The following is a 24490-nucleotide window of genomic DNA, read 5'->3' as shown; positions in this document are numbered from 1 at the left end:
TGATATTTCATATTCCACTTGACCTTTTGTTTTGTTGAGTGAACTTGTCCTCCTAAAACCTCACGCAAAAGATAAAACGCACACACACACACGCACACACACACACGTACACACACACACACGCACACACACACACACACACACACACACTGAGAGGGCACTCATTTTTGTGCAATGGCAGATGTGTCCATTGGCTGCGATGGTTAATCCAGAGCGCTGCGTTTGATGCGAGCAGGATTTAACATCACCATGACACTGACATCTGTCCGGCTTCCAGCTCTCAAACTCAGACGGAACCAAAGCAGAATATTTCTCGCGCCATCGTTCTGGTAAAAGAGGAGAGGAGCGAGCCGGCGACGGACTCAGGAACCAGAGGTGAGCGTCCGAGCAGCGACCCCACGAGCAGCCGGATGCTCTGTGGCCTAGAAACCATCTTTTGGTCCGCTGCAGCTTATGTAACGTGTTGTGATGCCTGATCCCAGACGCTTTGTGCAGGAGGCTCTCCGCTTCCTGCACTAACGTTCTGCCTTCTTTAGACTCTGTGACGCAGAAACGTCATCATCTTCTAGGTTTGCCTCTTCAAAATCAATGTGTTTATTGTTTACTGCATTCATTTCTGCTTGTTGTTGTTGCTCCTGGTATCGAGCTGGCTGCTCTGTACAGAGCGACAGATGAAGGGTTTGAGTTTAGAATGAATTCAACTGGTCAGACTGAAATAATATTACTCATTGTTGCTCCTACATGTCAGGGGAGAGTGGTTTTATGCTGACAGGGCAGGTTTTATTTTTTAAGATATCTTTTGAATGGAGCTTCTTTTGTGTGACGGACTAATTACATCATTCGTTTCAAATCGTGTATATATATATATATATATATATATATATATATATATATATATATATATATATATATATATATATCTATATAAAAATATAGATATAGATCTATATAGAGAGTTTTTGCAGAGTCTTTTGCTCTGGTGATGAGCAGCTCTGAGGTCGATGATCACATGAGTCCGTTCAGAGTTTGAACTGCGTCATTAAACCCAGAACAAATGTGTGCGTGAATGTGCAGCTCTTTAAACTGGAGAAATAGATTTTAAAAAGGCACAAAGAGTCCTCAGGTGTTCATGTTCAATCCCTCTCCGTCCCTGCAGGCAGCTCATGAACGGCCGACACGAGCGATCAGAATGTGACAGCTTGTGAAGAGAACGCCAGAGCAGATTATGATTTTAGATTGATGAGATGAAATCGTGCCGTCGCGGCTCGAGAACCCAAGAAAAGAAAATGAAGAAGTCAAATTAACAGATTTCATAATGACAAAATTCAGAAAAGACACCCGCTGCTCAAGCATGATGTGTGAGAATAATCAATACGATGCATTGATCGTGATAACGAGACGCCGTGTGCATTGACCGATGCGTATTGATGAGTCGGCCCTTCAGCTGTAAATAAGGTTAAAACAAGTGGTTTTTACAAAAGTTCACAGGCAAAATACAGCGAATGAAGAACCAGAAGCATTTCTTCACAGCGTTGTTAATGTGTGCTCACAAACGCAGTCTGAGGCGAGGTCACCGGATAGGACTTTCAGGACTTTTAGGACTTTTAGGACTTTTAGGACTTTTAGGACTTGAATGCAAAAGACTTGAGACTTTCTTGTGACGGGCGATGACTTGGTTCCACCTCTGATCATCGCTGTCGCCTCTTATCATCTCACGTGAGCGTTTCCAGTGGAACTAAAGCTCTTGAGCTGCTTCCACGGCTGTAGCCTCCTGGTTTCACACAGGATTCAATCGTTTCCAACTCTTACAAAGCTCTGGCCTGCAGACATGAAAACAAGCTGATCACCTTCTTCTTCTGGGGCCTTGACATGAGCGTGCTTGATGGTCCTGCTCTCTGCAGTACAACGCATCTGTTACAGACTCATAACGTTAAAATCAGAAGGAACAGGACCATCGGTTCCTGCAACCAGCTGACGACTCTGCTGGAAAAGACGCAGTCCGTTCAGCGCTCCAGAAGCTGCCGCGTCAGCAGTTTCCTGTTGGCTCATTAGCCTCGCGCCCACTGAATTAATGCCCAAACGGCAGCTCAGGTTTTTAGCCCAATTTGAGTGTTTTCTCATTGGCTCTCGCATGAAAGGAGCAAACCATGTGTGCGTCTTGTATCGCCGGCCTTACGTCGCATTCATTGTCAACATCGGTTTAAAAAGAGAAAACGCTTCAGTGGGAAAACATCCTTCAGAGGATTGTTCGTCTCTTTCTTAAGGAAAGTTGCCCTCTGAATGAAGTAAACGTGAACGTTCCTCTCAGGATGTTCTGCTGAACAAAAGGCAGAACTTTCTTGACTGTCAGGGTCGAAAACTTTGTTTACATATTTATGAAGTTTGACTTACTCTGCTGAAGGTTACGATCCACTCGTCATGAGCGACCTCGTGTTGCAGATCTCTGTGAAGCTTTAGCAAAAAAACACTCAAGAAAGACCTTCAAAGAAAAGTAAAAACACTCACGTAGACGAACAAAGACAGAGGCCGGATGAAAGCCTCATGACATGAACCGTTGAAGGCTGAAAACTTTATGAATTATGTCCCAGTAAAGAAACAAGCTGCTCTCACAAACTGTGCTAAACACAGCGGGAGCTAGTTTCACTAGCGAGCTCTTCTGGGAGTTGCTACGTGCGCGTCAGAGTCGGGCAAAACCGTTTGATGTGACGAGACATTTTTAAATGTAATGTTTGATGTTGACAGTTTGCCTGATCATCGTCAAGGTTAATATTTCTACAAGTCATGTTTTATGACATTATAAGCCAAATTGTGGCACAAGGTTGTGCACATGAACAACGTAGCGACAAGTTCACATGTAGAAGTTGGACAGAAGTGAACGTGAGATTTATTTATTGAGACGCAAGTGAGACAGAATTTATGTTTTTCAGTGTTGGGTGGGGCAGCCATCTTGGATTTTGAGGCGTTGCTGGAAATCTTTCCAGTTGAAATTTCTTGTAACGCAGGAATTGAGAAGTGACGTCTTCTTAGTGTTTCACTGTTATATTGAGCATCACATGGTGTGTTTATTAATCACATGTACTACAGTGATGCCTGTGACGTCTACTTGAACTCTCCTTTGTTTAAAATCACACACACACTCTGCACGTCGCCTGGTCGTCATGAGACTGGAGAACACGTCTCCGTCTGAATAAAGAACACGCAGTTCTCTGTTATTACATAACCATGCAAAGATAATAATATGTATTTAAAAAGGCACTGCTTCGCTCACGCAGAGAGAAGCGTAGGATGCAATCTGGACTTCTGGCTGTTCTTTTATTGAAACGATGAATGATTTTACCACCAGGTGTCGACTGCATTGAGTTTGCATCACTTAATGTTCACTGTTGGTTTTAATCTTCTATGGGCGGGAAGTTTATTACAGTTTGTGTTCATGAGCTCACAGTGAGTCATGTCATGAGAGAGAGAGAGAGAGAGAGAGAGAGAGAGAGAGAGAGAGAGAGAGAGATGTATAGATGTATATATATATATAGATGTGTATATATACATATATATATATATATATATATATATATATATATATATATATATATATATATATATATAGATGGATGGAGAGATAGATGGACAGATGGATATATAGATGGAACGATGGATGGATAGATAGATAGATAGATGGGTGGTTAGGTGGATAGATAGATAGATAGAGAGATAGATAGATAGATAGATGGATGGATGGATGGATGGATGGATGGATGGATGGATGGATGGATGGATGGATAGATAGATAGATAGATAGATAGATAGCTTTATTAATCCAGTGGGGAAACTCATTTGTCTCCATAGACAACAGACGAGGTTCTCAGAGCACAACAGACAAAACACACATGACAAGAACAAACAGCAGAACATGTCGTATGAAACAAGACAACAACATAACCGACAAAAAAAGATGCTGAATGTAAATCTAAAAACACGACTAAAGCTGTTTATTAAAGAATCAAACTGCTTCTCCTTCGCTCAGTCGACACTTTGACCTCCTGAGTCCTGAATCCTCGCTCTCTTGTATCAGAGGCGTCCACGCTGCTCACGCAGTGAGAACATGGGACAGAAAAGACAAGCTCGACTTCCTGTTCACCCCCCCCACACACACACACACACACACACACACACACACACACACACACACACACACACACACACACACCTACACATCAAACTGTGTGTGCAGAAGTCATGACCTGATGGGTTTGGTTCTCTCCATCAGGGCAGCAGAACCATGGGCAAGTCGGGGAGTAAAGTCCTGACAGAAGCCTCAGTGGACGGGGTTCAAGCCCAGGTAACCAGCCACCACTCACACACACACGGCTCACGCACACACACACGGACACACACACACACACACACACACACACACACACACACACACACACACACACACACACACACACACACACACACACACACACAAAGGCAGGAATGAAACCAGCAAATCAACGCATTCTCACTGGAGGAAAAAAAGTGTGATAAACTCAGAAGACGTTACAATACTGTGAGTGTGAGTGTGTGTGTGTGTGTGTGTGTGTGTGTGTGTGTGTGTGTGTGTGTGTGGCTGGTGAAATGGGCCAGCTGCTGTGCTCTCCATCCATCACAGGTTATGCAACCAGGATCATCCGCAGCTTTCTTTCACACTTCATTTTCCCACATGATACCGATCATCATCTAAATGTTTCACTGAGCTTTGGACCATTAACGTCTCATATCTTATAATAACCCAGCAAAGGAGCGCTGCATGAACTATTATTGGATGGATATAAATGATATGTATTGCCAAGGTTTTATATATATATAAGCTAGCAAGCAGAAGTAAATACAATCTGCTCTCAGGTTGATTTAAAATCAGGATTTAAAGAGACGGTGGGATATATATATATATATATATATATATATATATATATATATATATATATATATATATATATATATATATACATATATATATATATATATATATATATATATATATATTTTCTAGAAATTCAATTGGAAAATATATATATATATATATATATATATATATATATATATATATATATATATATATATATATATATATATATATTTTCTGGAAATTCAATTGGAAAATATAAATATATGTTTATATATATATATATATATATATATATATATACATATATATATATATATTTATATATATATATATGTATATATTTATATATATATAAATACATTTATATCTATATAAATATTGATTTTTATTTGGAGTGCACAAGATTAAAAAAAAATAATCAAAGGATTTCTGGGGCCTTTTATGAGTTTTAGCTCATCTAGTAAATTTAATTAAATACATACATTATTATTATTATATACATTCTGGAATCTATTGAAAAAAAAATCCTATTTCTACATTCATCTTTCCTGCTCATGGATTATTTAAATTCCCGCCCTCTGAAATATGTTTAGCTGTTCAACCCTTCAGCTTAAGATTGAACCAAAGCAAGAACCAAACCATCCTGGACTTGTGTATTTGGCCCCGTGTTGGTGACAGCAGAGCGTCTCACTCTCGGTCATCATCGGAAGTCCCAGATTATCCGTCGTTCCCTCGGTTCCTCGTCGTTCCCTCGGTTCCTCCACCCTCCCTGCACCCGAGCGATTGTACTTTTCTGCTCGAGCTCTGGCGAAGAGGCGCCATCTCTGTCAGCCGGTGCGTCTCGGTGGCGCGCTCCACCGGGCTAAGGCTGGACCGAAGTGAATTGATTCACAGGGATTAGGGATTAAGACTTCCCCCCCGGCGCTTTGGCGGAGTAAATCTGGGGGATTATGATGTCAACGGCCTGCGGCAGCGGGAGGAGAAGATGAATTGTGAGGGACGAGAGCGCCAATGGCCCGGGATTACGGCGCAGTCGGTGATGAACCAGAGATGGGACTCCGTGCCTTGCTCCCGCTCAGGAACACCTCCATGGGACACCGTGTCCTGCCTCCGGGCTGCAGGGATCATTTACATTTTAGAGTCAGCTCAGATTAAATCTTTAGGATGTTGAGAGCGCAATAAGAAGACTTCTGGGTGCCTGGTAATCCAGCCCTCGCCGCTCCGGCCTGCGAAGCATCAGGTGGTGAGTAGCTACCGTGCAGGCGGCCGGGATTTCAAACTGGGATCAACATGGAGGACAACATGCTGGTCAGATAATCCACAAACACTGGTAAAGATAAAGCGCTAACCTTGTGTGTTGCTGTGTGTTTTGTGTGTCTGTCTGTATTGCAGCCGGCTGCGGCTGCGGCTCCTCCCGCTGCCGGTAAACTCGAAGTGCTCACCAAAAGCAACAAGATGAAGGTGAAGTGGACGCAGCTGGGTTTGGTGTTCTTCCTCGCTTTGTCCCTGGTTATGACAGGATGCTTCTTCTGGCAATATCAGCTGCCCAAACTGTTGCCAGGTGAGAATTGAACGCCGTTGGGAACGGGTGGTGGACGCCTTGTGTTGAGCTCTGAGCTGTGGGACGACTCAAAGCCTTAAAAACAACAAATCCACTTCCATCATCAGGATGCAGTTATTCTTATTGTGGTTCAGAGAACCTTGAACACGTGACTCTTCCTTATTTATAGTGCATTCAACATTAAATCACAGCCGTTAGCTTGGAGCTAAAACTGTGGACGCTTCTTCTGATCTCGTCTGACGGCGACAACCAGCAAAAAGTCAATTATTCCCTCTTCATTAAGGAGACGTAGATATTGTAATGAGGAGATAAAACAATCTCTTGATCAAGAGATCTTTATCTTGTAATTGTGAGCTGGAGCGTTAGCTTGCTAAAATGTTAGCCCGCGGCGGTGTGTGCCAGCTGCGAGTGTTTAATTACCGGCATCTTTACAAGTTCAAGAGCTCAGTGGGCCGAGTTGATCATTTGGAATTTCTCGCGCCGCTACGAGACAGTTTATGCTTACAAATTGGTTTTTAGTTGTTGTCCATGTAAATCAGTGTGGACGTCAAATACAGGACCAGCATGCATCTTGTAGGGGCGTTTTGGATTTGCTAATTGTTTGCAAAACAGGGAAGAAAACGCTCCAAGGGACCGTGCATAATAATAACGCAGCGTTAGCATAATGCTACGACCATTCATGCCAATACGTTTTTAAACTTCAGGCCATGGATTTTCAAGCGTAACCTTTTAAAATACCAACACTAACCCCGGGAACATGAACAGGAGCTAGATTGGCATCGTCCTAATAAATGCAGGCATTTAAATTTGTCAGAAATGTATTTTAAAAGAACAAAAAATTATTTTTCGGACCCCTGACAGAGTGCCACGACGTCTTTATTCCCCAAAACACCATCCAGGTGTATAATCTCTACCATGTCCAGTGTGGAGTAACTTCAGGTGAGGGTATTATCAGGAGGCGCTCGGCTCCACAGGCTCACATGTTGTAATATACCGACATGTTTCCCATACGGCGGTCCTTCAGAATGAAAAGGCAAACCGACCCCCGAGGCCACAAAGAAACGTGTGGAAATATCATTTTGTTCAGCCAGAGTTCACAAAGGAAACAGGCGGCGTCCATCACACATCCTGTCAAATTGCATCCGCGGGGTTCATCATGAAGCGGAGGGAATTAATGAAGCCCCACGCCAGCCAATTATTCCGCATTACGCCGGCCTTTGTGCCGCATATACATTATTCTATCAAATATCAAGTTGGAATTACAAAAGCCTCTCGCCTGGTGCTTCCTTTGCTCTTTCATTCTCTTTTCCCTATTCCCTCCCCCACCGCCCAGATGAAGGGATGGGTCGCAATGCCAAATTAGAAATGATGTGTCCTCGCTTCCCCGAGCCGCTGCAGCTGGAGCATCCCATCCCCGGCCTGAAAGAGGCCCTGGAGAAGGTGAGCGGCGCCGTCCATCTCCATCAGATTTAAAAACTGAGGTCGTATTTCTATCACGACGGCTCAAGTCGCCGGGAAAAAAAGAAATCTACCGGCCCCGACGGCGGTATAATCCTTCACGCCAAACGCCGCCGCGGTCGACAGAAGGAGATTAAAGATGCAGTGGATGAAAACACAGAGCGGCGAGCAGCAGTGGTGCCGAGTTGATCAATGACATGATTGACACCTCGGCACCCAGAAGAGAATAAACAGCTGAGGGAGCACATGGACTGTAGCTGTGTACTGATGGAATATATGAACATCAGCATCAACGTTTGACTTATTTATATAAAGTTCAGCAGCAGTTTGACGTTTAATTAGTTTCCAGTTGGAAAAAAAATGAGAATGGAGCACATGGATCATATGAAACATTTCTGAGAGGAGATCTTTCGCTTATTTCTGCGTTGAGAGCAACAACAACGTCCTCTTCCTTTCCATTAGTTTTGAGTTTTACCTGCAGATTTAACGTCCCTGTGATTTCTTCTCGTAAAGACGACGATATCATTTCCACTCTGCGCTTGTTAAATTTACATTTTTTTGGAAAAGTGGGACATCAGATAAATTGTTCTGGGCCTCATATTCCAGTTCATATCGTCTCCGTGTCAAAGTAAAATCACACAGAAGCAAATGTGAAAAACAACGTGGGGGAAGTCCATTTATACTGCGATGCTCATTTCATAATTAATACACAATCAACAGCAGCAGCTTGACATGTCAGAGGTATTTCTACCACTGTGCACACGTCGCTGGTTGTTATTAACGCCTCAGGCCTCAAACCACCAACATGAGGCCTGCAGACTGCAGGAAAATACACAAATATTATCAGCCAATTCGCACCAAAAGCATCAAGCGAAATCGCCGTTGTGACACATATATGATGTCACTGCTACTCAATGTGAAGCTGAATTGGAACGATGGTGTCTTAATGGTTTTAGTATTTTCATCCACTGGTTCACAACCCAGACGCGTTCCCACAAAAGGGGATCGTGAGATGATGAATGCCGACAGAGCAACTTTGTGGAATACATTCTCTGAATCTTTGCTCTTTTTTTAAATGAAACATTAGAAGAAAGTTATTTTAAATCAAATCATCGGAGAAGTCTGGACACTCGCTCTCTGATGGGACCGCTAACAGCTCACCTGAGACGCTGACGAAGAGGCCGAAGCTCCACATTTACTGAAGGAAGCCAGAATATAAAACAGCTGGACGAGCGATCCGAGCGAGCAGGAAGCTGTGGTCTCAAAGTCTCAAAGTCTCTGGCTCGAGGGACCATAGTTTACACTGATCGTTGTTACGATGCTCTATGTATCAGTAATCAAGCAAGGAGTTCATGATTTATTCGTTTTTCTTGAGATGGAGTGAAGCTCTCTCCAGGGCGCTTCACTTCCTTCAGTTCAGTAGATCTAAACGTCTGGCCCATCTTTCCTTCGAGTGTTTTCACAAACTTCCCTCTCAGCCTGTTCCTCTGGTGCCGCTCTGCCTCTTCCAGGTGGACTCGGTGCTCCGGCAGAGCGTCAACCCCGTCAGCCTCCCCTCGCTGTCGGCCATCGTGATCTTGAACGACACGGTTTTGTGGACCGGCAACTTCGGGAAGAGGAACGGCAGCGACCCGCTCTCCGGACCCCCCAACGAGTACACCATCTACAGGTGAGCGCCGCACGCCAGTGGAAGTCCACACCAATAACAACATCGATGACATCACGCGAGTCAGCTGTTCTCGGTCCGTGACGCTCGTCTACTGCAAAGCTCCTCAGGTTGTTCTGACCAGATTTGAAGAGGCTTTCTTCTTCTTCTTCTTCTTCTTCTTCTTCTTCTTCTTCTTCTTCTACGTCTCCACATAGTACGGCTATCACATTTCATAGAGCGTGAAAGTTGAGCATTAAAGTTAAAGGCAAGCCATTTGGTAACACTGAGCATTAACCCCATAAAACATTAGGTGCTTCTTCACGCTGCCAGGAGTAAAATGACGGCGTCGAAATAGTTTTTCCAAGTATCCTCACCAGTAGAATAGCTCCAGCCCTGATTGAACTTCTTCTGAACCTTTGGGAATGTTGCTGGAGTCGGACACGAGACACATTTCTCTCTGCGGAGTGCTTTCATTTTGGTCATGAGCATCTTTGCCATACTTTGGTTGTAATGGGCACGTGAGCTCTGGATGTGTGTGTTTCATGTGCATCTGCACAGACGCTTCTGGCTGATGTGGAACGGATGTTGCAGCCTGATGGAGATCACGCCGCCCCTGGATGTCTGAAGATTACTTACTTACTGCTCAGCATGTGTCGCGGTGCATGAAAGGAAAGCGACATATGGAGAGGAAAAAAAGACACAATGCTCAACGTACAAAGCTGCAGTTTCTAATGGGGGACTCTTCATGTTTTGTACCAGCAGAAAGAATCCTAGCAACGGTTATAAAGCCAGTGCACCGTGTTAGGAGTCTCTATTTGCAGGGCCCTCTAATATGGTAAAGAGGTATAAGGCGTGTGGTAATCCCCATGCTAGAAATACCTTTTTGTTTAACAGATTTAGACCAGAAACTCTGTCGCAGAAGCTGGGCGACATGAAACCAGCTGGAATTGGCAGTTGAAACTATTTATTGTCATCAATTGTGTTGATGAAGTTACCGAGTACCAACTTTCAAACAGACGCACCAGCCGCAGCTAAGAAACACTTCACTTTAACTATTTTAATGTTGCGCTCCCATGAAGTTGGAGGCTTCGCTAAAAAAAAACAGCTAAAATCGACGCAGAAGACGCTGAGATGTTCTGACTTTTCGTCTCTGAACTGAAGTCGTGGAGTTTCAGCTTCCTGTTAATAAATTCTTCAAGCTCAATGCATGAAAACCAAGAGGACGCGATCGGGGAGGTTGTGTTCTCAGCTTTCAGAAAGCTCCTCCTGAGCCTCAGGAGATTAACCACCGCGTCCACACGCTGAGCGGCGCTTAGTGTGACATCGGTGGCCTTTCCAAAAAAGACATATACAATCTAAAAGTCCTTAATAAAGCTCATATTTGACTAGACGACATATGTGGAGACGTGTAATCTGCAGCGTGAATTGTCTCCAGAACATTCGTAGCATCGATGTTAAATCACCTTTTAACTTTCAGAAGGGCTTTAAGTGCTTTAAGTGCTTTTCACTGCAGGCGAACTGAGCTCAGCGGAGGCGAAACGCAGTCGATGTTACGACGATAAACTCTCAACACCAGCAACTATCTTTGATATTTCAAGCACACTGTGAGGATGAAGCAAAAATAACTTGTGAGATTTGCCGTGTGACCGCTTCAGTTAAAAGGCTTTGACAGAAGAGACGAACACTTCAGTCGACTTTCCTGAACAAACTGCAACCGTCACACAAAGAATCATCAACACTGTTTTGCCGCTGACAGATTTAACTGCAGGAAATTCACTCAAATAAACGTTTACATCTGCTCACAAAACAGTTTTTTACTTAAGTCTTCGAGGAGTGTTTTGTGCACGCTGACAAGCGTATTAATAAAACACACATCTTAGAAAACAAGCGTTCTACGGTCTCAACACATTGGAGAGTAAGACTCTTTAAGGTTCACTGTAGTTGTAGAAGTCGTCTCACATTCAGACCATCATGTTTACAGTGTTTACAGAGGGAATACATCATGTGAGAAGTCGAGTCATTTTCTCGCAGACTTCTATACAACCCAACCGGAGGAGTCGCCCTCTCCTGGCCACTAGAAAGAAAGCAAGTCCAGGAGGCTTCTGCATCTGCGTCACTTTTCAGACTCAGAAGCTGCTGCCTGGTTGCAGCTGAATGACGTCACACTAACCATAACACAGATAACACTCATTAAGATTAAAAACCATCTCTTTGCTGTGTCATCGGACTCTCAGGATTGCCAGCCTGTCGAAGATCTTCCCGACCTTGATGCTGTACAAGCTGTGGGAGGACGGCAAGATCGGCTCCCTGGACGACCCGCTGGAGAAGTACGTGGAGAACTTCACCATCAAGAACCCTCTGGGGAAGACGCGCGACTCGGAGCTGAAGTACGTGACGGACGGCCTGATATTCCTGGACAGCGGCGAGGTTCAGATCCGCTCCTCGTCCGTCACCCTGCGCAGGATGGCCAGCCAGCTCTCAGGTAGAAACACACAGCACAGGGTCATGGAGAGCTGCTTGGGATTCAAGAGAGTCTTCTTCTGTGGTGGAGAGAGAGGTTTGGAGGCTGAATCGTTAGCCGTGGGGGTAAATAGAGGTCAGGCAGGTGGTTTGGTGTGAAAATACATCTTATATGTGTTGTTGTGCCGGTGTATGGACCCACATGCCTATTTAAACTCAATGTGGGAATAAAAACACTTCAATAAAAAGGGAAGAAGAAGAAGACGCTCCTGGTTTATTTCATGTTTTATTCATGTTTTTATATATTGTGTTTTTATGCTACGATCGTGATCATTGATCATTTCATATTGGATCTCGAGGTTTCGGTCTGTTAATCAGACAAAAACAATCTGAACACGATACCTTATTGTTTTACTAACACCAAACAATCCCAACCTGCGCTGCTTCAGAATGAAACAACATCAGGTTGTGTTTCCCATTCGATGATATTTATAATATGAGTCTTCTAGTTTGCATGGAGCGACTGCAGCAGAGCGGTTAGCAGCTGGAGTCAACAGTCCAGATGTTGTCACATTGCACTTCAACACACTTTTCAATTTGTTGAACTACTCTGTGAAATGAATTAAAATGACGTCAAACACGATCGCGGTCAGAGAAGTGATTTGTCTTGAACCAGCGCTCCATAAATAACCAGCTGACTGAATCAAAACACAGATTTCATTGAGTGGGATCCGATCAACAAACGCTCCGCGCATACAAATCTAATTCATTCTGTTGTGTTTGCCGCCCTCACACTGTTGCATTGTGGGTTGATTCAGGCCTGCCCAGGAGACTCCGCGCCACAAGTCTGCTCTGGAAAGGAAAAACGCAGACGGCGATCAATCTGCTGCAGGATGACGTCCTGGTTGCAGATCCGGGCACCAAGTAAGACTCGTTGCTCATTTACAGTTGACTTCTTCAGACGGAGAGATTCAGGAAATTGTAGGAAAATGCCCCAATGTGTCCATGGAGGGAGGGAGCCTTCACCGTCTGCTGACGACAACATATTTTGTGACTGATCAGAGAAATAGTTTTGCATTCTGGGAAGTGTGCCGAGCCACAGAGTCGTGTGAGAATATGAAAAACGCCGTCAATGTCTGCATGATGAACATAAACCTGCAGCCAGTTTGCTCACTTTAGCATGAAGGCTGCAGACAGAAGGAAACATCCATCGACCAGCAGAAGTTCACTTTATTCAATCAATGTGGGGTTTAGGACATATTCAGATTGTACTGTTGTTGTTTTTTGTGATTTTAAATTAATGGTTTACAGGCCGGGATTAATTTAAAACTGGATTTAATCTTCAAAAAGATGTGCCCAGAGTTATAATGTGTTTTTATTTTATTTTTATTCCAACTCAATTAAACAATTTGACCTTAAAATGCTCAACAGATGTTTACTTCATTCTAATTTTAAGCAATAAAAACAGCAATTATGGTAAATTTTTGCCCTTCAGCTGCGTATGAGTTAGTTTGGATGAGTTGCTGCAAGAAGGAGTGTGAAATGTGCGTCAGTGTGAGCGCAGACGGGTGTCAGTGCTCGAATTCTTATAACAATGTCGCAACTTTGTGTGTAAACAACACACACACACACACACACACACACACACACACACACACACACACACACACACACACACACACACACACACACACACACACACACACACACACACACACTAACAGCCAGCCCAGGCAGGAGCAGGACAGGGAGGCGGTGTGCATGACCTACATTTTGTTCGGGTCCAGAGAGCCGCTGGACCCGAACGTCCTGTATGTTTTATGATGAACAGGGTGTGCTCATTGAAAATGTCTTCTAATATAAATAAAATAAATAAATAGAAAATGTTCTTTTACAGAAAATGAGCCATGGTCAACGAGTGAGTTTGAAAACATTAATAATCGTATTGTTTTTTGTGGATATGAAATGAAACGACTTATAGACCCGAACACTTATGCAAGGTTATATAATTAAGCAATAAGGTACAAGAGGCAGTGCTGTATCATCAATAATGTACTGTTTAATACATTATTGACGATACAGCACTGCCTCCCGTACCTTATTGCTTAATTATACAAGGGTTATATGTTGGTAGTTCTGAGTACTTCTACATTGTTGTAGTTCTACTAGGTAAAAGGATCTGCTGGTCAGAATTATGGTTTTAGGGGTTTTGAAAATCCCTTTGCCAAAATTAAATACAAAAGTGGTTTATACGGGAATTATGAACCAGAAACAGTGACTTCCTGAAGTCTCACTAGTTATTTATTTAATTGTATTTATGGTGTAAAATATTAAACTTGAACATTATCATATTGTGTATTTTTAGTGCATATGTATTATTGCATGTATTGTTGGTTAAAATCGGATTTTCATCTGCACTTCCAACCCTAGTTGTTTGTGCTACCAGCTGTAAAACCCCTTAAAAGATTAAGTTAAGTTTTATTGGTGCTGGTATTGACGGAGCCAGATTACCTATTTTCAGTCTGAATGCTAAGTCAAGCTATGGGCTGCTAGCCGTAGCTTCATATTTATCCTACAAATAGAGCGGTATCAACAAGATACGGAACTGTTTCTTCAAGATGTAGTTCAAGCAGGTTTTGAGTTTGCTCTTGTAAGATAGTTTATCTGATGTCCTGCATCAACAGCCAGGTCTTTAAAACCCTCCCCGTCTCTTTCTCTTCCAGATGCCACTACAGCAACCTCGCCTTCTCGCTGCTGGCTCACGTGATGGCCGAGCGCGTGGCCGCCGTCGACTACCAGCGGTGGATCGCGGACAACATCCTGGACCGGCTGGGCATGGAGGACACCGGCTTCGACATCAGCCCGGGGCTGCAGGGCCAGATGGCCGTGGGCGTCTACTCCAACGGGAAGCCGGCGCCGCTCTACGACCTGGGCTGGTACCGGCCGTCGGGGCAGATGTTCTCCACGGCCGCGGACCTGGCCAAGCTGGCCATGATGCTGCTGGGCGCCTATCACCGCAAGATGCTGGAGCCGGACTCGCTGAAGATCATGCTGACGCCGCTCTTCAGGTGCGACAAGGACTACTTTGCCAACCGCACCGGGACGCCGTGGGAGGTGAACGAGCTCATGGGCTACGAGATGGTGCGGAAAGACGGCGACCTGGACGGCTACTCCGCCACCTTCTCCCTCATCCCCAAGATGAAGCTCGGTCTGGTGGTGCTCATGGCCGGCAGCCGGTCTCAGAACCAAGACTTGGTCACGCAGGCCTACAACCACATCATACCAGCCATAGAAAAAGCCTTCAGGGAGGGCAAGAAGGTCCTCTACCCGCCACCGAACCCAGAACCTTACGTGGGCTTTTTCACCTACAGCAACATCACCTTCTACGAGATCAAAGTCGGGTCCGACGGGGTTCTGATCATGCAGCAGTTCGGGCCTCAGATTGAGGAGCTGATCCCGGAGAAGTATCGGACGATAAAGCTGAACTACCTGGTGGACCGCGTGTTCAGAGTGGTGTTCGAGAAGGAGTTCCCTTGTGTGTTGCGAGTCGGGACGGCCTCGGTGTCCCTGGAAGCCCAAGACGGCCAGTTGTTCAATTTCTACACGTTTGACAAGCGCGGTTTGTCGCCCGGGTTCGACGCGCCGGGCCTGAACACGTACAACGTGGTCAGAATTGCCGGCAGGCCGTCCTTCTCCAGCTGAACTGCGGCCTGAAATCAACTGGCGTGTCCTTGGGACACGTGAAGGACTGAGCAACCACAAAAAGAGAGAAAGGAAAGAAAAACGGGGCCGTGAATATTGAACGCCCAAATGATAAAGTTGGGGTCATTTTGGCAATCAAACACGGGATTGTGCTCTTGGTTTACGCACCGAGAGGGACGGCGATATGTAAAAATGTCTCGCGCAGAAAGTTAATGACTTTCTGTGCTAAATGATGTGTGTGATTGTCCTTCACTCCCCAACTGAACATTCACATCATGCGGATACGGTGCGTGTGCGTGTTTTTCCTGCCTTCAATTAAACCGCTGTAACGTTGTCTCGGTCTCTTCTGTCCTTGAGTTTCGCAATCGGACACGAGCTCACAACAAGCGTTTATACATATTCATCATTCATTAGTTTGGGAGGGAAATCATATTCAATTTCTTTGTGTTTCTATGAATGAACTCAGGTAGTGTCAGGGCTCCAATGCTACACATGAATATGCATCACTTGTATTAGAATGTCGATGTTGCCGCCGGATGAAACTGCTGAATTAAACACGCACGACTTCACTGCGGCGCCTCGATAAGAGGCAATCGAGCACAGAGACGCTTGTGGTTCCTGTTTGTTTCTGACGTCTAAAAATGAACTCCAATTTGTCTCAACCACTAACGAGATGAAGAAAACTCGGGCGTTCTGACACCTGTGGGAGAATTCAAGTGTACAAAAATACCCCATATGGCCGAGGCCGATGCGTTGCCGCTCATATGAGATTGTGTCTGGAGGTATGACGGAAATGAGATGGATATTGAAAACGCGAGTGGAAATGAGGCAATGTGGAGAAGTAAATGTGCTGTATCCACTTCATCTGGCTGGGGGAGTTAATATTGAAGCTGCCGTGCACTCACGTCATGCTACGCCGTCAAGCCGCACACGCTAAAGCTCGCGCTGGTGGACGCGTTGGAGGGAAAAGGCCGGCGTGCGGTATTTTAATTCAACATGACCGACGTGCAACAAACACCACATTCAGATTTTCTGCTTTTGTTGAAGCTTGTTATGTGACGTAGACGTCAGACGAGGGTTACGCAGCCTTCCAGAGAGTCACACAATACAATCTTGATGATGATTTCTACATTCATGTTCACAAGAATTTAGACAATAACCGCTACGAGACGACAGCTTCAACATATATTTATTTAAAATTAGGCGTTGCGCAATAGCCAATTTCCTTTTCGCAATCACATTGAACACGAGCTAACCATTCAGTCTAATCAAGTGCGCGGCGGTCGGCACAGTGAAGCGTTACAGTCTTTGTTCACAAGTTGCACTGAGACACAGAGAAGAAGCAAGTTGACCTGATTTTTCTGCCCGGCAACATATCATTTAGAGAAGAAAACAGGAATCACAACATCGTCCCGCTTTCCCTCTGGATTCAACTTCTCAGTCACAGAATAAGACAGCAGGCGTGACGTGCAGGCACTGTTGAACAATAATACTCACAGCAACAAACGCACAACTCAAAAAGCTCACGTACGAGCTCTTTGATGACAGCAGGCGGTTAGCTTAGCATAAAGGCTTGAAAAAGGGGGAAAGGAATCTGTGAATTACCACGACTGCATCTCACTATTTAACACTTCATATCTCTTTGATATGTGTTTAGTGATGGGTTTATATACCATGTCAGGGTTAACACAGCCAACCAAAGTCCTGTTTCACCAGATATATTTATGACTGTGTCCCAGTTCAAAATGAGTCATTTTGCAAGAGAGGAAACATTATTCTTGTGATGTGAAACAAGGTGTATTAATAAATTACACCAGGAGGCATAAAATGCATGTTCTCTTCCACTTTTTTTTTGGAGATCAAACAAATTAATTAATTAGTTGAGCGTGCTGGAAGGTGTTTTCTGTGGCTTTACTTGTTTCCTGTCTTTGTACTGATCCAAGCTTCATATTTAGCCAATATGTGCAGTGTGGTGTCGATCTGCTCACCCAACTCTCTGCAAGAAAGCAAACAATGATATTTACCGAAATGTCGAGCAACGGCTTCCCTGTCGCTCGTCAGCTCATTCATGTCTAGTCAAAGTCAGAACACAGACGTCTCCTGACGAGCGCCTGCGAGGACCGCGGTGTCCATGCTCAGTGTCGCGTTCGGGGAAAGCAAAGGGATGGAAGTGTTGGAGTCCTTCCCCTCGGCCGGAGCCCGGCCGCTGGAGACGGAGGGCTCCAGCAAAATGTTCGGGAACGGCGGCGAGTCTCTGACGGAGCTGTTGTCCTCCGACTGGGAGCAGACGAGTTCGCGGAAACACTCCCTGAACCGCGTGGAGAGCAGGCTGTAGATGACGGGGTTGGCCGCCGAGCTGAGGTAGAAGAAGACGCCCGACACGATGTGGACGTACTGATAAATGTTGTGCATCAAATCGGTCCACTGGCTGATGGAGCTCCACAGGAGCCTCTCGATGTGGAACGGCGCCCAGCAGACCCCGAACACGGCCACCACGATCGCTGGAGGACCCAAAGAGAAGGATGAGGTTTAAGAGTCTTGTTTTCTCTGTTGCTGCTGCTCTCAGTTATTTATAAATCGTTGATGTTGGCGGACAAGATCGAGAAAGAAAAGGGAAAGACAACGAGGCTGATTGCTGCAGGAAAACTCCCCGCAGCAATCTGACTCTACAACAAGTCACCTGCGGCCAGATCTGTGGATTCATTTTATATGTTACTATATTTGACATATTTGCACATTTTGCACTCTCTGTTTACATTTTATTTAATTTCCGTTCACATTTAATTTAACCTCCTGAATGCACTAAATGTATATACATATTTAATTTGTATATATATATATATATATATATATATATATATATATATATATATATATATATATATAAAAATATATATATATATATATATATATTATTTGTTTTTATATATATAGTCTATTTTTATTTTGTATATATCTGCCATCCCTGCTCTTCTTTTATTTTCTTTTATTACTTATTTTGTGTGTTTAGTCTATTCCATTGATGTTGATGTCTGTAAATGTGGGACGCTACTTTGACAAAAAAAATCTAGTTTTATTTCTAGTACATATCTATCTATCTATCTATCTATCTATCTATCTATCTATCTATCTATCTATCTACCTATCTATCTATCTATCTACCTACCTACCTACCATAAGGACACACTCCAATGGACACAAGTGGGGATCAAAATGTACGACAACTCTCTTCTTGCACATTGCACTTAAAAATGTGCAAATGAGCAAAGTGTGTCCGTAATAAAACCAACATTAATATTCTCTTCATTGCTCTCGGGGGCTTTGTTGTTCAGACTTAATTGGTGCGACTAGTAGCTTACGCCGGCTGTTGTTTGCTGATGTTACCGAACAATAGATAAATGTGTTGCTGTGTAACAAAGACAATGTGGAGCTGCAAAATGGCCATCAACCAAATTGGTGCCTTTTCTGTCCCCAGGAAATTCCATGCATAAATATGCATGACAATTATCTGTTTAATGCATTATTTTACCAAGCAGTAATGATTGTTCCCTTATTGCAATTTGAAGATACATAATGGGAAACATTAAAGAAAATGAGTTAGCTTCCCGGCACTCGCTAACGCTAAACTTTACCAAGAAAATATAATCATTATTTTTATATTTAGACAAATGTGTTTTCTCCCACTTCAGCTAAAAGACACATTTAGTCATGTCCTTTGTTTTCATTCAGCCTTGTTGACACAAATGTGGGACATTGCACAAGTCACATGATCAACAGGAAGTAGCATCATTTGAATCTCTTGAAGGCCTAATTTTCCCCCCAAGACAGAAAGTATTCTGTCTTGTCCCACGGAGTGGAATTAGCAAGCGAGTTATCAATGAGTGAAGTTAAGATGGCGTGTGGCTTCATGTAATGTATGCGCTAATGCAATACAACTGAATCATTTCATATCAGTCCTGAATCTTCACCATCTTCCATTTGGAAAAATCACAACCTGTAAACGGCACCGAGGCCGAAGAATAGCTTAAAAATCTCCAGCAGCAATTTTGTTAATCATAATTGTGGTCCTCGTTTAAACCAAAATAACAAACATTTCATGATTATCTTTGTCATGTGTGGAAGTAAACTCAATAGTTTGGGGTTTTAGAATATAATCCAATCAGTAAAACAGGCAATTTTAATATATCATCTTTGGGCTGTGGAGAATTACAACATATAACTTGGGAAAATATCAGGCAGAGTATTCAATAAATTAAATAATGTTTCTCTTGTTCAGCGACTTAATCATCTCGCTTACTGTCTGACTCATAATGGCCACTCTTTGCCACAGTGGCCATTAAGGAAAACATCCTTATTAATGTTATAATCCATTTAATATAGCTCCATAAATGCTTCACACTGTATCTTTCAACATATTTTTTAAATAAATAGGAGAAGATCTAGTTGCATTTGCCGAACAGGATAAAGATGGAATAATATTGTCTCATTATAAATTGTTTGTTTACGGCCAAAAAGATCAAACTGAGCAGACAAGTGCACAATGTCTTGGGAAAAATATGGGATGGTAATTTCACGCTGAGCGTGTCGCTCTGAGCGGCACATAATGGCGATGAAGTGCTGGTTCTATTCCTCATTTAATAAGCCATGCAGGACGCGCTCCGCTGTTCTCCCTGAAGGAGGCGCAGCAGCAGGCGGCGAGCATACGGCGTCAAGCTAGCCGACTTAGCTTTTTTCTGGAAGCTTGTTGACTCATCACACTTTGAGAGATATTTATAAATGTGAGAGGTAAAGATTTGACGCTTAGAGAGCATCAAACGTTTCACTGGAGCTATTTGATGTTTAATCTGAATGAAACATTCCGACCCAAGACAAAAATACCTCGATTTGTGCATCACTTCATGAAAAATGACATAAAAATTCAGCCTGACATGTACTCTTAGGGACTTTTTGATCATTTTACAAAGAGTTTAAACTTGCTTTGTGAGACTTATGCTAACATGAGACTTATGCTAATATGAGACTCACGCTAACATGAGACTCATGCTAACATGAGACTCATGCTAACATGAGACTTATGCTAACAGAAGACTCATGCTAACATGAGACTTATGCTAACATGAGACATATGCTAACATGAGACATATGCTAACATGAGACTTATGCTAATAAGAGACTTATGCTAACATGAGACTTACGCTAACATGAGACATATGCTAACATGAGACATATGCTAACATGAGACATATGCTAACATGAGACTTATGCTAACATGTTGACTATGTTCTCCATCTCAGTTTAGCCTGTTAACACACTAACATTTACCAATTAGCGCCAAGAGAGGCTGAGGCTAATGGGAATGTCATTAGTTTTGCTAGTATTTGGTTAAAGCTACTACAAGGTTCACTTTGGGTTGATTTTGGCGCTCCCTGTGGACGAAGGTGGTCGTGTTTCTGAGCACCCTCGTAATGGAGCATGAGGAAAAATGAAGTGATCACAAAAAGTTATTGTAATGCACGATGAGAGGAAGAAAAATTATTTGTGGAATGGGATGAATGGGAATTCATGCAATAGAAAGTCTGGATTTCTTTGTAATTTTTAATGTTTTTATTTTGTTTAAAATGTCCATCCACTATCTGAACCGCTTATCTTCATTAAGGTCGCGGGACGTTGGAGCCGATCCCAGCTGTCAAGGAGCGAAGGCAGGGTTCCATCACAGGCCAGACATATAGACAGACAACCATTAAAATGTTTTGTTTCTAAATCTGTTTGCTATGGAAGCCCATTTCCGCCACCAAAAAAATAAAAAAAATTGGAATAAAAAAAAAAAAAAATAGGACCAAAAATTTAAAAAAAAAAAAAAAAAAGTAGGACCAAAAAAAAATAAAATTAGGACCAAAAAAAAAAAAATTTGAACCAAATTTTTTTTTAAACAATTAGGACAAAAAAAAGAAAAAAAGAAATTAGGACAAAAAAAAAGAAAATAAATTACGACAAAAAAAAAATTTGTGACTTTTTTTTTTTTTTTTCGTTGCCTTTTTTTGTTGACTTGAAAAAAGGCAAAGATCAAAAAACGTTTCCTGTTTTATTCCAGGGGAGAAATGAGAACTTGACTACTGACTACAATTGTCAAAATTACAGTTACAGCCTAAATATAATTGTAGCTAATATTTGTACACACAAAGTACATTGTTGTTGTTGTCATTGTTGTTCCAATGACCATTTTTAAGAAATGAGTAAAATGCAAAGTCCACACATATATTAAATTAATTATTTACTTTAAAGTAACCATCAACAGGCTTACAGGTGGTTGACATTGTCAAGTTATCTTTTGGTAAATAACAAGAGCACTTGAATATAAAACAGTGCTTGCAATGTAAAATTAAAAGAATACGTGAATTGAAACAAGATTGGACTATTTTGTGACTTGTACTTGTTTTGTTGTATGAACAATATATATTTACATTTAAATGAAGGTTTGTAAAACCAAAGTGATGAGATAAGGTATTGATTAGATGTTTATTTTTTTCCTTTTCGTCGAGGAAAAAAAAAAAAAGTCGATTAACTTTTTTGGGGGGTCCTAACTTTTTTTGGTCCTAATTTTTTTTTGTGTGTGTGGTGTAAATAGGCTTCCATAGTTATCTGTTTTTCTGCGTGGCTTTCACGATGGCAATCTTGCCTAGGAATTGGAGAATCCTGGATAAATAAAGGGGAAATAAATTAGAATGAAAGAAAAGTGCAGTGGTGGATCAAAGTGGTTGACCCGCTGACTGATGTTAACCTGCTAAAACATTCTTAGTCATAAACAAACAATATTATAACGCTTTATTAGTAAATTGGCCGTGGAAATACCTGACCGTGAATGCTCGATGGCGGTTACGTGTGAACGCATCACTCATGCTGCGTTCACAACAAAAGAGTTGCGTTTTTTTTTCGCAACGCTTTTGCGGCTGAGTTTACTCGCTGGACTTTATGTGGTAAATTTCCGTGACTTTACTTTGTGAAAACAGTTACCATTTCCGGTGCGACCAATCACGTCTGTGCATTGACTTTACATGTAATCTACTCGCGCGAATAATTTGTAACTCTTTTGATGTGAACGCAGCTTTAGAGTAACAAACTGATTCAAGGTAAAAAAGGGTTTTCATGTCCTTTAAGATGATTTATTGGAACTTGCTGAATGCGGCGGAAGTGAAAGGAATCAATTAACTGAGAGCAAAGAGCCGTACACCGGGGTGGATGGACTGTAAGACCTTCATAAAACCTCATAAATCTCCAAAGCTGAGCAGGCATGACTCACTCCAGAACATAAATGATCCGCACAAAGCAAAACACCAATAACGCCTGTGAGGGCTGTGAATGCTGTCTCAGAGCACATGTCTTGGCATCGATATCACAGATTAGAGGGATCTGACGCCAGGCCGGCCGCGACAACATTTCTTTGTGATACCCGATCGGTAGACAAAGAAAAACTCACTGAGCATCTTGTTGATTTGCCTCCTGCGTCCGTTCGCGCTGATCTTCCTTCGGATGTTGCCGCTGCAGTTCTGTCTCAGGTCTCCGCCGGGCTGCAGCCTCTCGCGGCACAGGTGCAGGCCCATCACCAGGTACAGCACGCTGATCACCATCATGGGCACGAAGTAGAAGCACACCGTGGTGATCTGCATGACCATGTTGTAGATCCACAGGGGCTTGAGCACGGTGCATATCGCCGACTCCTCCATTCTCTCCGGGAGGTAGAAGATGCCGTGCAGCGAGGTGTTGGGGACGGCGCACGTCATGGAAACCGCCCACACGACGGCGATGACGCGCTTGGCGTGCCGGTTGGTCGACAGGTAGCGCGTTTTGAGCGGGTACACCACGGCGATGTACCTCTCCACGCTCAGAGCCGTGACGTTGAGGATGGAGGCGAAGCAGACCGTCTCGAAGAGGAAGGTCTTGAAGTAGCAGCCGCCCTCGCCGAAGGGGAACGGGTAGTTGCGCCAGAGGTCGTAGATCTCCAGAGGCATGCCGAACAGCAGCACCAGGAGGTCCGACACGGCCAGGCTCACCAGGTAGAGGTTGGTGGGGTTTCGCATCTTCTTGTGCTTGGCGATCACGGCGCATGTGAGCACGTTCCCGGACAAGCCGGTGAGGAAGATGAGAAGGTAAACACCGGTGACGGGGAGGAAGAAGGGAGATCGTTTTGGACCCAAGATTTCAAAGAGGTTGACTTCGATGAACTGATCGATGGTGTAATTCCCGGTGGCGTTCAGCAGCGCGCTGGCGTTGTGGAACAGCGTGGACGCGTTCAAAGAGGAGCCCGCCAACGAGAGCGCCATTTCAGAAAAGGAAAACTGGAGGAACGGCGAGGAGACGTCAACGCATCGGTGGTCGGTTCACCACCGGCGGCCTGGAAGGAGGTACCAGGAAGATGAAACAGACAGTGCCCGTGTGATGATTATTGAGGTCAAACTTCAGACTAACATTTCTTCTTCTTTCATTTCACAAATCTCACTTTTAAACTCAGTGATTCACATAAACTCCAGAGCTTGAGACCTAATTATATCTTCAGGGTTTTACGAGTATTTAATCAGGAACCTCAAGCTTAAAATGAAGAATATTTTAAATTAAACCAGAAATACATATCACCATAGGCTGCAACTAGTGATTTCATGAATATTTCCCATAATTTCCTGATTAATCCTTTGTCTATCTATAGCCCATAGCATCTTCATATCCATTTTTTTTGGTTTTAACCAAACATCAATCCAAAAAACTCAAAGATGTTAAGTTT

General features: G+C 43.3%; 2 protein-coding genes across 2 annotated transcripts; one reads left to right on the top strand and one right to left on the bottom strand.

Moving 5' to 3' along the window:
- Positions 1 to 356: 356 nt before the first annotated feature.
- lactbl1b (lactamase, beta-like 1b) lies at positions 357 to 15717 on the top strand. The gene is made up of 8 exons (XM_068595914.1): positions 357 to 375; positions 4265 to 4336; positions 6281 to 6449; positions 7783 to 7889; positions 9419 to 9576; positions 11790 to 12037; positions 12834 to 12939; positions 14739 to 15717. Exons 2-8 carry the CDS (start codon positions 4277 to 4279, stop codon positions 15715 to 15717), a joined length of 1827 nt encoding a protein of 608 aa, XP_068452015.1. The 5' UTR covers positions 357 to 375; positions 4265 to 4276.
- A 2082-nt stretch (positions 15718 to 17799) lies between these two features.
- On the bottom strand, positions 17800 to 24084 carry nmur3 (neuromedin U receptor 3). Its single transcript, XM_068595900.1, has 2 exons — positions 23192 to 24084; positions 17800 to 18218 (listed from the first exon to the last, which is right to left on the bottom strand). The coding sequence occupies exons 1-2, from the start codon at positions 24033 to 24035 to the stop codon at positions 17800 to 17802; spliced, it is 1263 nt and encodes a 420-aa protein (XP_068452001.1). The 5' UTR covers positions 24036 to 24084.
- Positions 24085 to 24490: the final 406 nt, after the last annotated feature.

This window comes from Clinocottus analis, unplaced genomic scaffold (assembly GCF_023055335.1).
Source record: "Clinocottus analis isolate CAN_PGR_092001 unplaced genomic scaffold, fCliAna1.0.p SCAF_32, whole genome shotgun sequence".
Lineage (NCBI taxonomy): Eukaryota > Metazoa > Chordata > Actinopteri > Perciformes > Cottidae > Clinocottus > Clinocottus analis.
This window is presented reverse-complemented; position numbering and strand designations above follow the sequence as displayed.

Coding starts and splice junctions, on each gene's coding strand:
- nmur3 (XM_068595900.1), bottom strand. CDS start 24,035: ATGGCGCTCTCGTTGGCGGGCTCCTCTTTGAACGCGTCCACGCTGTTC. Junction 18,219..23,191: donor GCAAATCAACAAGATGCTCA/GTGAGTTTTTCT, acceptor TGGGTCCTCCAG/CGATCGTGGTGGCCGTGTTC.
- lactbl1b (XM_068595914.1), top strand. CDS start 4,277: ATGGGCAAGTCGGGGAGTAAAGTCCTGACAGAAGCCTCAGTGGACGGG. Junction 6,450..7,782: donor GCTGCCCAAACTGTTGCCAG/GTGAGAATTGAA, acceptor CCCACCGCCCAG/ATGAAGGGATGGGTCGCAAT. Junction 12,038..12,833: donor GATGGCCAGCCAGCTCTCAG/GTAGAAACACAC, acceptor GGGTTGATTCAG/GCCTGCCCAGGAGACTCCGC.